Raw genomic sequence first — 14,892 nt, forward strand, 5'->3', positions numbered from 1 at the left:
TGATGCTTAGCGAGTAATCTTTTGAATACTGACTGTTCAAATTTTACCCTGAAACAACTTCTGGGCTGATCAGTGTACAGGCATCCCAGCCACTTTTTAGACAAATTTGATAGGAAATATAGGCTGTGCAAGTTCTACATATAGGAAAATATAGGATTTTTCCCCAAAAATATATGCACTTTATAGGAGCTAAGATAGCTTTTCGGTGGCGTAACCAGGGATCGGGAGGGTGCACAGGCAATGATTTGCAGAACTAAAAAGCCATAAAAAAACAGAACAAAAAAAAAGGGGGGGGGGGGCACTTTATTTCCTTCGCCAAATATGCTAAACAGTGTAAAATATAAATGAATCACTCAGCAGTTGTCCTATTTATAGGAAATATAGGTTTTCTTTAAATATAGGCTCTTTATAGGATCCTATACAATATATATGTCTGGGATGCCTGGTTGTATTTCTCGCGTGTTATGCCGAGTTTGGGAGTCGAATCCGAGACACTAGACAGAGTGAGAGTACTACCGCTACTGCACCCTTGATTCTGAGAAAATAAACGACCAGTACATATGATATAATTGTTTTATTATTTACATCATGAATATTTTCACTATGGTACATTGTACAATAATATAAATGCCCCTTTTTGTTCCCAAAATGAGAATCCAAGTTGTTCCAAAACTAAGTCAAGGTGCATTCTGGGTTACCTTGGGTACCAATAACATCATATATTAAGGCATGATCGATATATGGATGCAACCAAACTGGATTGCAGACCGTGTTTGCTAAAGACCAAGGTGCATTCTGGTCTAATTTGGGTACCATCAGGAAACTAGACATTATGAATTAACAGCAGTTATAAATCCAGCATTCCGATATTGGTTGGAAGCGAGTGCTTTATGAGAGCATACAGATGCGCACGCGCGCGCACTTTCAGTTGCGTCAGAACTATCCAAAATAGCGGTTATTGTAATGTGTATTTTGTAAAAGAAATAAAAAAATGCTTGCTGTGCGATGTGAAGTTATGAAGCACTTGGAGATTGGCAAAACAATCGAGAATCACTCCGCTACGCGTACTCGTACTTTTCTCGTGTTCTGCCAACCCCCGCGTGCTGTGTAACAGCACTACACAGCACGCGTTTTCTATTTCTTCAATAATGCATACCATGTTCCCTATTCCAGAAAAGGTTTACGGTATCTTGTAAATAAAGAAACGAATGATACGTAAAAAACGTAAAGCTACTGTACAATGAAAAATAAATATCATACACAATTTGACAGACTTGCCATTTCCCTCGTTTCATTTGTTTGTCTGACATATATCTATATCAAATCTTCTCAAGTATTGCTAAGGTAAAGAAAATTGAAACGAGTATAACATAAAGAGGTCAACTGACAATGTTCAAGATCTATTCCTCTTCTTCTGTTATCAATATTTAAGTAAATTTGTCATGTCAAGTCTGTGAATGATTGAAACAGAAAATAAATAGAAATTGTAAAATTAGCCATCGAGAAAAAGATCTCACAAAAGACTGAGAAAAATCGGCAAAATTAATTTTGACCGATTGTTCAGTTTTCAAAATCAAAACTGCATTCCAAAATAAGATTTATTGTTAAGATTTAAGTTTTGTGTTCAACTACTGTATACTTTCTTTCCCAAGACAGAAATCTTTTCCTCTAACAAACTTTAAGTTATGAAGAAAATCTGACTTTATGAGATTATAGCATAGATGATTTCAATGTTCTGATAAAAGGTGCTGGCAACGTGCTGGTAATGTAACCTATCAATAGGAAGCCCCAGTGGGGTGGGGTGTGTCATTCACTGGAGACCAGGGATGAAGAATTTGCTCTTTGCTTTAAATGTGAAATTCCTCTCTAAAAAATATTTAAAATTATTATTATCGAGCACTGAAACAGCATTTGTCTGGGCTGAAGTAAGTCAGGGCATGGCTACTCACAGAGTGAACCCTGAAACAACCTCTGGGCTGTTGAAATCAGGGCATGCTAACTCACAGATTGAATAGGAATTTGTGGAAGGAAAATCTTGGAGGAAAATCTGAAGAACCCATAGAAACCCCACAATCTTTGCTCACATGTGATACCAAGTCCAAAAATTGAACCTGAGTCACCCAGACTAGTTTTACAACAACATTACTACGTTAGATTTCCAAGGGAATTCCTCTCAACACCAACTCAAAAGTAATTGGCGCACAAAAGAAGATTTTAAACTTTAGTTACATTAGTATTAGGAACTACGTTTTCTCAGAAAATTTAAACTACAGTAGGTTATTAGTGAGAAAAATTCACTTATTTTTATGACTTATTTTTGATTTGCGTTTTTTCCGTTTCAACATCTAATTCAAGTCAGCATATCTCCTGAATGTTTAGTGTTCCAAAAGTAGAAAATTATATCCTTATGAAGATAGCAATGTTTGCCAGCTATTTGAAATGAAAAAATGGAAAACATAGAGTGAGTTAGGTATTTACATTTTTCAGAATTTCAGCACTAAATAAAGCCGATAACAATATGATAGCAAAAAAGATGATAGGACATCAATGTGAAATTCTTATGTCTTCGTATATTATAAAAGTAAGGTACTATAGGCGCTATTTTGATGTCGCCAAATAATTTATAATTGAGTTCATTAATATTTCTTAGGAAATATATCAGCTCCAGAGACCCTTTGTAAAGATTCTGGTATGTTAGATGTGCTATTTTGGGGTATATGTACACTGGATGACGTACCTCCCATGTGGGATGGTAACTCACTTGAGGTAGATTTTTGAGGGAGTGGATTCGAGACAGAAAAGATGGGTTTCAGTGGCGGTGGTCTGGAGATTGCCGAGCTGATTAATCTTGGCATGTTGTCATGTTCTAAACGTGGTCTTTTAGGCGAGATTTCATGTCTTTCTTGACTGGACACAATGACAGATGTTGGAACACATGACTGGAGTAGCTGTGGTGGTTGGCCTGGTGACTGGTGTGTTGTACCATAAGGCTCTCGTGGGGGGTGGTGTGAAGGACGTAGAGTAGACATCATTGAGACTGTAGTGTGGTGAGAACCTGAGGGTACAGAATGGACATCAGGCTGTGACACTGACATTGAGTTATGACTTGAGACCTGACTTTGGAGGTAGCCATTGCCAACACGTGAACGAGCAGGAAAGTTATGAGGACTGGAGGCTCTACTTGATGCTGCACTTTCATTATCATCTAGGAACCTGTCCATATAATCCCTACAAAAATATAACAACAAAGAATTTAGTATTTGATAAAACAATTAAAATAAATCTAATAAATAAATAAACTTTGTTTATAGGCGATAGCACTTGACAGTAATTCAACTGATAATTTTACTCGTGGTCACTCTTTTAACGTCCATTAACGTGGTCATGCGAATTTAAAAAAAAACAATTGCTGCACAAGTTTATTCAATTAATGTACCTTAATCTATAATGAAGTATCATTATTTTGTGTGTTTAATCTATTTTTTCACTTACGTGATACCAGGATGAAATGAATATTTTTTCTTTGACAACCTTGACTGACAAGCAAATGCATCGTGTCTTTCAGTCTTTTTCCATAAATAGTAGAACTGAACGATCTCTCCAACACTCCTTGATGTCACCTGATCAGTAAGAACAGATACTAGGTCAATGATCACAGTGGGTATTGAACGCAATCTTGATAGTTTTTGCAGGGAAGCAAAGGTGGCATACGCTGCTAATGCGTCACCTCTCACCAATGCAACCCAGGTTAGAGACCTGTCCTGCTCAGTGTCATACATGAGTAGAGTTGTTTGTTGGTTCTCTTCTGTGCTTCAAGGGTTTTTCTCTGGGTCCTCCAGTTTTTCCTCTCTATGCAAAAGCAACTTCTAAATTTTAATTTGATCTGTTGCCTGACTTATCAATTGGGTTGCAAACCTGTTAGGCATTAAATCGTCCACACGCATGAGATTTGAATAGTGATGATGGCGAAAAGATGATGATGATGATATTATGACAATGAGGTAGGATGATAAGGAAGATGATGATCATGATATTGAAAATGAATTCTATTGTTTAAGACAGACAGAAGAATTTTATCTAAGTATTTTCCTATGATCAACAAAAACTCTCTAAGAATGTCAAAGAATCAAATTTTGTTGTTCACACTGAAAAGTTAAAAGAGACCAATAGCACTCTGTTCCACAAGGCAGCGTAGGAAATGACAATTTTGCACTATGTACCCACTTGGTGTGATGACCTCTGCAGGGTGACCCAAGGATTTAAGGAAAGCCTTACCTTGTTTTGCTGTATCTGTCTGAATTCTTTTCCAAACATCCTAAGACCTAAGGTGTTGTAATAAAATAAAATGTCAAAAATAAAGAGCTCAACTATGAAACTCCCAAAACCCAGGTCAGAAATGTCTACAAATACAGTGTACCTAATCACTTACCACTTTCGAAGTCTCTACACTCTTCTTCTGACCATAATGCCATTTCTGTAATACAAAAAAAAAAAAAAAAAAAAAAAAAAAAGAAAAAAAAAGAAAAGATGAGAATATGAATTTATTTCTTCCCATTGAAATAAAAAGATCAAGTATCAACTCATGACTACAATGTTTTGACATACCAGCTCTAGGGTTAGTTTGAGAATGCTTTTTATTCAAAGCTTCCTTAACATCATAATTACACTGTAGTAAGAGGTACAATGCCTACAAGAACAAAAATTGCTAGTGAGCAAACAAACATGGAACTATGAAGAAACTTACATTATTAGTGTGACTGGAGCTATGTATGGGGGATACAAATTTATTATATATACACACACAACCACTGCACTAAATATTCTACTGTATGCATAGAACTCTTTACTCACATGTTGATTTTTGCTGAGGCATAAGGAGTGGATTTGAGTATGGTAATTATAAGGTAAGTAAGGGTGAACTGGAGTCAGGGGGTATGGAATAGAACTGGTACAGTCACAGTCACATCCTGTAGATGGGGGTGAAGTCATATGAGCATTGGTTACCATAAATTGAACATTTTTGAGTTCCAAATTACTGCTGTGTTCCTTGATCACAGACTCATTTACTCAGGGTTAGCCTCAGAATCAGTGTCTAGATATTCACAAATACCAAGGGTAAAGTAGAGAATACACACTTCAACAATACGAACACTTTGAAACTTGACGGACCTTGACTGGAACACGTGAATATTATTCACAAAACTGAGGCTAACACTGAGCAACAGATAACTTGAAACTGGAATATTAATGACGGCAAGAGATTGTGGAATAAAAAGAAATGAATCATCTTACTTGCTCATCATCTCGTAACACATCTCTTGTAATAGCTTCACCATCGACTGGTTGACTTATCATATTTAAATAAGATTGTACTGTAAATAAACATTACAGATTGTGAGGATTCAAAATATCAAAAAAAAAAAAAAGATTCTAATATTTAAATTAAATAATATGTTTTGCCAAGCTCTGTTTTCTTGCCTGGAGATCAGATCCCCCCTCTAACAATAATATCTCTAATATTATAACTATTATAATAATTATTAGCAATTTACAAAATGTTAGAAGAATTCTATCACTTACATTCTTTTTCACTAATCTTTGTAGGATTCCATAAACATTTATCCTGCCCATCATAATGATCTATGAAAAAATTAAAAACAATTACATTCACCAATTAGGTTACAAGAAGCTATCACAGAAAGCTTGGGACCAGATTTATAGCATTATGCTATGTTCAATATATCAATATTTTAACATGAAACTGTGACTCCTAGCTCAGATAAATCCATTGTACTGGAGGGAATAAAGGCAAGAGGAATACCCAAGACCAGAAGGAGAAGAAATATAGAGAAAAAGCAGGGTGGAGATCTTGGAAAGAGGTTAAAGCTTTTGGCTTAAAAAAGAAAGGGAAGGCAGGCAGGCAGGCAGGCATTTCTTAAGTTTCTTATATATTTTGGAAATGGCTGTACCTTGCAGTCACAGCTTATAATAAAGTAAAATTTCTGCATGGACTCACATTCTTTATCTGTACACATCGAAGAAGGAACCTCAGCTTGATGATCAGGGCCAATTCTGATCTCCTGTAGAAAATGATTTATAGAGAACAGAATAAATCCTTTGTGCAATCCAACTTTAACATTTGTGTGCTAGATATATATATAAGAAGATAAACAAGTTTTCCTCATCATCCTTTTACATAAAGAGCAAATTGAGTGACATATTTTCCATTTCCTCACTAGTGAAGATATCAATGAGGTCTTTTCCAATGTTTTCTACAAGTTTTTGCATGTGAATATGTCTACATAATAAAAAGAAAACTAGACGCATATCTGCGTGAACTTGGGCTTCATAGCAGAAAATGGAAAGAATTCTTCGTGAACATTGTCACCCTTTTAGATGGTGCAAAGTCTGTGCAAAATCAAGCGTGCTAAAAATGTTGAGGGTGTTAGACTCCATATTATTCATTACTTGAAACAGCGACGAGTCCTTCCCCATATCCGCCATTACTCAAGCATGTGCTCATGGCTGACTCTACGCATGCGCATAGACTTTGATTTGACGCATGCGCCTTAGGGCTTCGAGGGCGATTTGTGACTGAAGAAAAAAAATAACGAAGCCCAATTTATACCTCGGGCATTTCTTCGAAAGCCCGAGTAATTACATGTTGGCTTGAAGATATCAAGTTTATTATCTCTTGTTGAAAAATATATCACTCTGCGCTCACTTGTGAAATATTTTCACCACTGAAAGATAAAATTCATATCTTCGTGCAACCCTGTAATATCTTCTATATATACCTTCTTCCATTCTTCTGGATTATATTCGTTATCATCATCATCAGAAGAGGAACTCTCACCCAGGTTAAAATAGCTGTATGCAGCAAGAACTGATTTGTTTGGAAAAGAAAAAACTTAATGTCAGACTTGATATAAGTATTATTGTGTAAGGTCTTGCAAAGGAAAAAAATTGTTATTGAATAATTGATAAACTGATGATACATGTATACCTACTTGCAAGAATGTTGTCATATGAAAATAGAACATTAGTGGTTTAGTGGGATAGGGATTATATTAAAAGACAAAAGAAGATCACTGAAGCTGAACTTTTCTTTTGTCTTTTAATGTATTCCTTTCTCACTAAATTACTAATGTTCTATTCTTGTATGACAACCTTCTTGCAAGTAGGTGTATATGAGTAGTTTATGAAATTATGCATGAATTTTTGAAAACTCTTTTTATTAAAAACATTTGCTCATTGGAATAGCTCACTTGTTCTGGGTTTCATTCACTAATAGTGTGAACAAAGAATAAGCTCTCATGAAACAAAATAATCATTATGATTTTTTCATTTCCCAAGAAACCAAATTTTGATCTTTATTCAGAATCAGTCACAACCAGAAGTGGACTATTGATGACAATTGGAAGGATTTAACCAAGTATGCTTTCCTACTGTAGTCTTTATGACTTACTTCCTCTTGTGATTCTTTGGTTTTCTGGGAACATATTGTCATTTTTGTTGGCAGAAGGAGAAGGAGCATAATCAGATTGATCTTGTGCAGCTGGGGAAGGTACAGATGAATCATCATCTTCTTCTGTTGAGGGGAGGTTATTGTGATTGTCAGCTTTTGCTTCATATTGGTTTGGAGTAACATCTTGTTCATGGGATTCACCACTCGCACTGACCAGGGGTGGGAGGGGTTCAGGTTGGATATCTTCCAATGGGACAGGATGAGACCGTTCACTAGGGTCTCCAGCATAACCATACATGGCTAGTAATGCTTCAATTGGCATGTCCCCTTCCTGTTACAAATAAAAGGTTTATGTTAGCAAGGGCGTGACTCTTATTACTGAAAAATCTGTTTGACTGCGAAAAACCCACATTACAGACATTTATTGTATGCACATTTAGTGCTTTACTGGGAAATATGCCACTTGTATTTTTCATATGATATATCTCCAGGACCTCAGTGAGATATTTTTCATAACACTAGTAAAGATATGGATGACATCTTTACCAATGTTTTCAACAAGTTTTTGTTTTTAAATGCATCTATATATTACAAAGAAAATTACACGCTGGCTTGAAGATATGAAGTTTATTAAAAATATATATATACTTCTGTAAAAAACCAATAGAAAACTTTTTAAATTGGTGAGAATTTTCAGAACTTAGATGACTAAGGATAAAATGAAAATACCTTTTCTAATTCTGCAATCTCATCTTCAATATTTTCTTTGTCTTCATTCAGTTCTTCCTCCTCTAGTGTGGTTTCATCATCTATATCATGAACCATCATATCTGCCGTGATATCAAAGTCTTGGTCTGTAGAGTCATTAGTACTGTGTTCTGAAACTAAAAAAGAAGATATTCAGGAAAATGTTAGTACATTTATACCCATCAGCTTCATAAGGGGTACCTCATAAGGTGGGCTGTTCCATAATTGAAAAATGATAACTGGTTACATTGACCGATTAACGTGTGACCAGTCATTGTGACCAGTCAAGAAGAATGACCTGAGAGGTGTTTGACCAGATAAATGCCAAATATTGCCAGACATTGTATGTTGACTGGCCGCCCATTATTTTTGACCCTGCATGTTAAGCCAAGAACATTGATTCCCCCTTCTCTTATTTATTGATAAAAAAATACCATTTGTAATGTTGTTTTTTATGTTTGTATTTGAAAGTATATTTAAAAATATACATTGATAAAAACATAAAATAAATCAGGGGGAAGGAAAGGGAGGCACAAAGGCACTTTGCACCAATGTGATCACAAAAATGAATATTTAAATCCATTTATATTACTTATCGTTACTTTTATGAGGAAAACTGGGGGATACTGGTCCCTTGCCCCTATGAGCGCTACGTCCCTGGATTAGTAATGTTCATGTAACAATCCATTCTTTATACCCTTAATAATAATAAAATAATGATATCTTATATTTCTAGCACTTTTACATCAGATGCACAAAGCAATTTATGTAATGTTTAATAAACGTGCAGGAGTGTTTTATCGGGTAATCACGAGTCGTATCCGAGTGGTTTTAGACCCGATAAAACACGATCTGGGAGTTTATTAAACGGCTTAGAAAACTCATGACGTATGTTCTCATAGTGTACCGATTTCTTTACTGAAATGAACCAAGTTTGATAGAGAAAATCCAAGTTAAAGTTTATGCAAATGAAGACGAATCTACATGAGATATAAAACCTCCTTCATGGTCATGATTTCTATTGTGCTTTCCTCATGAATTCATGAATTTTCTAAAAAACTATTAAAAACTCATTAATAATTCATGAAGGAAACACAATAGAAATCATAACCATGAAGGAGGTTTTATATCTGATATAGGCCCTGTCCACACGTATCCGGAAATTTTTACATCCGGAAATTTTTTTTGCGGATACGGGTTGCGTCCACACGTGTCTGGAAATTTTTGTATACGTTGATGTAAACACGATTTTGGGCATGCTCAATAAGAAAAACTATCCGTTAAAGGGACTAGGCACTAGCGCGCATCAGGGCAGATCAAGAAATTTCCGGATATGTGTGCACAGTGAAAATGATTCAAATACGCTGCGTGTCGACTCAAACATTTTCTTATCCGCAAAAATAAATTTGTGGATACAAAAATTTCCGGATACATGTGGACAGGGCCATAGATTCGTCTTCATCTGCATAAACTTGAACTTGGATTTTCTCTATTAAACTTGGTTCATTTCGTAAAGAATTCTGTACAATATGAGAACATACAGCACAAGTTTTCTAAGCTGTTTTATAAACTTGCAGATCGTCTAGTGCTCGCTGCGCCTAGTGTTTTATACCCGATAAAACACTCTTGCTCATTTATTAAACAGTACATACGGCTTTATCAAGAAATATTTAAAATTAGTAGTAAGATAAAGATATTGATTACTAACATCTCTATGCTATTACAGCTATGAATGACTTGATTTTAAATAATACAAAAACTTAAAAACTAATTATAACATATAGAATTAGAAAATAATACATGTAATAATAATAAAGGAAAAATATAATGATTACAAAACAATATTGAATGCCCAAAAACTAAAGCAACAAGTAACAACCAGGTACACAGATAATCAAAAATTTGCAAAATTTAATTTCGAGGGAAATAATGCAAATTTTTTCCACAATTTTTGGGATGTTAAAAAAAATTAACCCTTCTTTAACTAAATACAGTAGTTACTAAAATGCAACATCCAAAGATTAACAGCATCCATATATGTTAGATAAATAAATATGTTAATGTTTAAAAAAAATTTATTCAAAATTTAAGTGAAAATCTCCTCACAGGCATTATCATGTCGCAATAACTAGAACAGCAATCCAAAACAATTAGACATTTCCGATTTAGCGGCATAGGGAAAGTATATTCCGCATTCTATAATCCGACCGGAATAGCATAAATTAAAAAGAGCTATCATCATTTTATTCCAGATTTAACCAATAGAATTTTCAAAACTCCTTATCTTACTGTTTTCTCAGCTAGTACAATGTATTATTAGGTAAATAACAACTGCGAAAGTTGTCTGTAACTATTGTTACAGACGTTACTCCTTCGTCTTACTACTATGGTCCTTAATATTTAATCCTCTTACTACGAAGAACTAATGTCCCAAACGTGATATACTTTTGAACTTTCTTATACACCTGTTATATTCAACGCACCAAAACAGTCACAACTGACTAGTAAGCGCTAGTTATTATCAACATATCTTGAGATTTGTTTACAATATCAAGCTAGGAATTTTTCTGCTCTCACTAATATAAATGTGTTACGCCAGTTTGTTTTACTTTTCCGAAAAGTATATCAAAAAGAACATATATAACACTACAGTGTTTTTAGAATTCTTTTCCTTCGATTAGCAAGAGCACCACTAGTTGCTATTACAAAGGGTTGAAATGGCCTCATGTGTCGAAAAATATCCGAGGTCGCTGAGTAAATTTTCAGCCGGGAATCCAATGGCGTGCTCTACGCGGATACGAAGCGACCTTAGCGCTCTGTTGGCATTCTGTTGTCGTCTGTTGTAAGCAATACGCCTTGGAGTGATAAGAGGTGGGGCGTTAGCGTATCCCCCATCAGCTAGCAGCCTTGCTCGTCGTGGTAGATTCCTTCTTCTTCCATGGCCTATAGCAAGAAGTCGTCTGTATGACTCCGCATCGTTCATGTGCCCCGGAAATCTGCAAGACGTTTGTTAACTATGAATACGTGTAGTACTAAATTTTGCTTATGTTTGTGTTTGTTTATATATGCAGTAAAATAGCAGCTAGATCGAAATACTTATGCACAACGTGACAACGCTACTATATAGCAAACTTACCCAGCTACAAGGAGTAAATTCAAACCATCTGCAGCATCAGCAGCTGTACTCTTACTGGTTCCGAAAATAAATGCCAGAACATGAAGTTTTAGGTATTGTCTCAACCACATAATCACCAGTAGAACTCTGTTGCTGACGTCAAGATTACAAGATCTTCTTCTACCTGTAGTTGGCACCCGAGGTGTGTGTCTCGGACGGGTAACTTCTATACCAATTCTTCGTACAATAGCATCAAAGTATTCTGGTGTTTCCCCGGTCATGTACCATGTGTGGATTTCTTCGTGCTAAACAATAAACATCTCTGCCACATGTTACGATGGTTAAGCAGCTGATTGCCAAAAAGTCGGGCTAGGAGATTAGCCCCTGTTGGTGCCGTAGAGACAAGCGCAACAAGTGTGATGAGCAGGTTCCCTTTTACATGCATAGGAAATAAAGGGACCAAACGTTTTGGTCTTTGAGGACTCAATTTTATAGCTGCAAAGATACACAGCAGGGTTACTACAATAAACATTGGGAAAGGTGGGACATCCATTGTTGACTGACGCGAACAGGTAGTGTATTAAATGTATATGCAACTTTTCCGTTCGCAGTCACGAAACCAAACAAAAATATTTAAAAAAAACATTACGACCAGTGCACGTGTGCACGTGCCTATGTATGCAAATTTTTAGGGCTCTTTTCACTTTTCTTAATCCTGCGAGAAAGGCGCGATGGACAACAACAAGCAAAGAAAACCAAGGAAAAACTACACTCAAGTGGAAGATACTCTTCTTCTTCAAGCTGTGCAAACATGTGGAAGAGAGTGGAAAAGTGTTTTGAGTTTTATGAGAAGGCATGTTGAGGTTTTGGGAGAAGCAGGTGATCAGTATTTGGCTAAAAGAAATTCCAACAAAGTGTTGGAGGAGCAATTAAGGAAGAGAGCTACTTAACTGCGTAACAACGCTCTTCCTTCATGGTAAGAATGCTGTTGACCAAAGAAGAAAGGACTCTCAATAACGGTATTATATGGAGTGCGATGATTCTTTTATTTCCTGGTAGGAATGCCAGTGAAGCAAGCACGTCAAATAAAATAATTGATGAAGAATACTCGTCCGCATCCAGTGTGGAATAAACTTGTAATAAAGATACTGAAGAAGTTGAAGACATTTGCAGAGCTATCAATGACCGCGAAACAAAGTATGTGTTAGATGCAGAAAAGAACGAACCAAATGACGACCCTGCTGACATCCTTACACGAATCAAGAAAACAAGAGAAAGCGAGAGGATGGAAGACAGGTAATTTATAAGCAGACAGAATTACTTTTAACGTTGCTCATACCTATTTGATAATAAAACCTCGTTAATTTTGCTATTATCCTTTCAGGAAAAGACCTCTTAAGGAAAGCTCAAAGTCAAGTAAAAAGCTGAAGTCATCTAGGAACTCCCAGGTCACCAGAGAGAAAAAACTGGACAGCTTACTCGAAGCAATCCCCGCCGTTCTTGATGCGGCCCAAAGTGCTGCACGAGAGCACCAGAAAGCATTAAAAAGCTGGAGGGCAGTTCATGGTCTTGACGTGACAGATTCTTTGTCAGATGAAGACTAGCACCTTATATGCTTTATAAGTTCTGTTCACGTTATTAGTAAATAGACATTAAACATCACGTTTTTTCTTACCGCAGAGCCTGGCCGGCATGGGCACGTTTTTGTTCTTTCCCTGTAATTTAACTAGTACCTTTTACAAACCTTTTCACCAAAGACAAAGGTTATTTTATTATATATCTATTGCTTCTTGAAAAGCTTTTCAACTTCTTTTTACTTTTTTTTCGTTTGCGTAGCACAAATGTTTGTCGAAAACACGAGATTCTTACTGAATCTCTCAAATATCTTGTTTTGTTCTGAATTTCAACGCATTGGTTATGTGCACAGCCATTTCCACTGTAGAAGAACTAACAGAGAACTTGAATAAAATCATGTTTTTCCCCGCAGAGGGGGTACAGAGTTGGGAAGCAAGTGCGTGTTTACAGGCAGTGAACAATCTCAGTAGGCATCCACATATCAACTATATGTTAGCAATACGTACGTGTCCATGCAGAAGGAAAACTTCTCGAAAATAATAACCGTCGTGATATTCTACATTATATGCTAGCATTCTTAGTTCTTTTATAAATTTAAGGGCGAGCATTTACATTAGTATATTATGAACGCAACTTTTTTATATAACTGCGTTTCAACGGGACGAGATCTTATTCTCGAGCACACTGCTCGTCAGTTAAGCTAATAAAACAGGTAGTGTTAACGATTATAATTGTGCAATACCTTAAGTTAAATAAAACAGGTATACTGAAAGCTGTTTCATTATCTTATTGAATTTTCTGGTCATAACGATGATTCTAGCCTTATTCCGCTGGTTAATGCTTATTCCGCTAGTATATGCCTATTCCGCTCATATGCCGCTAAATCGGAAATGCCTATTCCAAACTAACGTAACAAACTTACAGAAAAAAATTTTCAGTAACAAACAGAAAAAAATATTAGCTCAGAGAATGACTTTGAGTTAAATTTTTAGCCATGCATTGAACGGAATTTCGCAGGAATGCGAGATACCGATAAGGATTTTCATATGCTTCCTAAATTATTGGAAGAGAAAAATTTTAACGTAAGGCCGGTTGCTTTACCTTGGTCGTCAGTATTTTCTTTCGGAGCCTGCAGAAGAAAGGAAAGAGACATTATGAGACAGTACAAGAGGAGGATATTCAGTTAGAAGCTACTGGTTTTCTTGCAATATATAATTTGCAGATTATACCAACACTTAGCACGATTCAAAAAAATATGAAGCGAGTTATAACTGTACTGTCACACGGACAAAACGACTACCAAAACACGACTAAATTTTTCAAGATTCAAACAAATTTCGCAATTGGAAAAAATTAAACAATAGTCTTAATTAAAATAAGACGTCCTCTAAGGTGTTATTTCTTAAATTAAGGTGAAAATTCCGTTGAATTCGGTAATTTATTCACTCACCTCTGGGATGTCGGCCATTTTGATGTGAATGAGCCAACAGGAAGACTACTACGCATGTGTAATACGACAGCAAAGGTTCATGGGAACTTATTCCCACAATGCAATTAAGGCTAATTTAGAAAGCAAAAGTGCCATTTCATGTATTTTAAATTTTTTAAAAATTTTCTTTTCTCCTTATTTTATTATTTACTAAGCTAAGCCCATGCCCTTCAAACGAAATTGTTTTTGTTACAGTTATTCTTCTTTGTTATTGTTACAATTATTTCAAATCCACTGCTGGACCTCGATCTACCTTATTACATGAAATTTTCGCGACAAGTTTATTTCGCGATTTTACGGTGCGCGTTTTTCGCGACACTTAAATTTCGCGATTTTGGGAAATTTTTGTATTTTGAATCACTGTAATTTCGCGTTTTTAAGTAAGGCACTATTTTATTTAGCTTATCCTTGAATCAAATAGAACGACTTCATCTACAATATCGTCAAAACTAAAAAAAGATGCAGCGTCGGGTCTATAAGACAACATTAACAACAAAG

General features: G+C 35.8%; 2 protein-coding genes across 2 annotated transcripts; both read right to left on the bottom strand.

Annotated features, from left to right (window-relative positions):
* Nucleotides 1-559: 559 nt before the first annotated feature.
* LOC116299731 (mesoderm induction early response protein 1) lies at nucleotides 560-14,395 on the bottom strand. Its single transcript, XM_031708449.2, has 13 exons — nucleotides 14,356-14,395; nucleotides 14,007-14,034; nucleotides 8,198-8,352; nucleotides 7,469-7,799; nucleotides 6,798-6,886; nucleotides 6,017-6,080; nucleotides 5,581-5,640; nucleotides 5,293-5,372; nucleotides 4,606-4,687; nucleotides 4,430-4,474; nucleotides 4,276-4,322; nucleotides 3,493-3,620; nucleotides 560-3,228 (listed from the first exon to the last, which is right to left on the bottom strand). Exons 1-13 carry the CDS (start codon nucleotides 14,371-14,373, stop codon nucleotides 2,637-2,639), a joined length of 1,719 nt encoding a protein of 572 aa, XP_031564309.1. The 5' UTR covers nucleotides 14,374-14,395; the 3' UTR covers nucleotides 560-2,636.
* Nucleotides 10,438-11,611, bottom strand: LOC148911020 (uncharacterized). The gene is made up of 2 exons (XM_089030796.1): nucleotides 11,352-11,611; nucleotides 10,438-11,211 (listed from the first exon to the last, which is right to left on the bottom strand). Exons 1-2 carry the CDS (start codon nucleotides 11,609-11,611, stop codon nucleotides 10,908-10,910), a joined length of 564 nt encoding a protein of 187 aa, XP_088886922.1. The 3' UTR covers nucleotides 10,438-10,907.
* Nucleotides 14,396-14,892: the final 497 nt, after the last annotated feature.

The sequence above is a fragment of the Actinia tenebrosa genome, unplaced genomic scaffold (genome assembly GCF_029948245.1).
Source record: "Actinia tenebrosa isolate PJP-AT-01 unplaced genomic scaffold, QUT_ActTen_1.0 PGA_scaffold15__27_contigs__length_11533743, whole genome shotgun sequence".
Taxonomy (NCBI): domain Eukaryota; kingdom Metazoa; phylum Cnidaria; class Anthozoa; order Actiniaria; family Actiniidae; genus Actinia; species Actinia tenebrosa.

What these genes read in the sequence shown, in the direction of transcription:
- LOC148911020 (XM_089030796.1), bottom strand. Translation starts at nt 11,611, where the DNA reads ATGACCGGGGAAACACCAGAATACTTTGATGCTATTGTACGAAGAATT. An exon ending in AATTTACTCCTTGTAGCTGG is followed by an intron (nt 11,212 to 11,351) that starts GTAAGTTTGCTA and finishes AACGTCTTGCAG; the next exon opens with ATTTCCGGGGCACATGAACG.
- LOC116299731 (XM_031708449.2), bottom strand. An exon ending in GATGTGTACAGATAAAGAAT is followed by an intron (nt 5,641 to 6,016) that starts GTGAGTCCATGC and finishes ATTTTTTCATAG; the next exon opens with ATCATTATGATGGGCAGGAT. An exon ending in TCATTTCATCCTGGTATCAC is followed by an intron (nt 3,229 to 3,492) that starts GTAAGTGAAAAA and finishes ATATTTTTGTAG; the next exon opens with GGATTATATGGACAGGTTCC.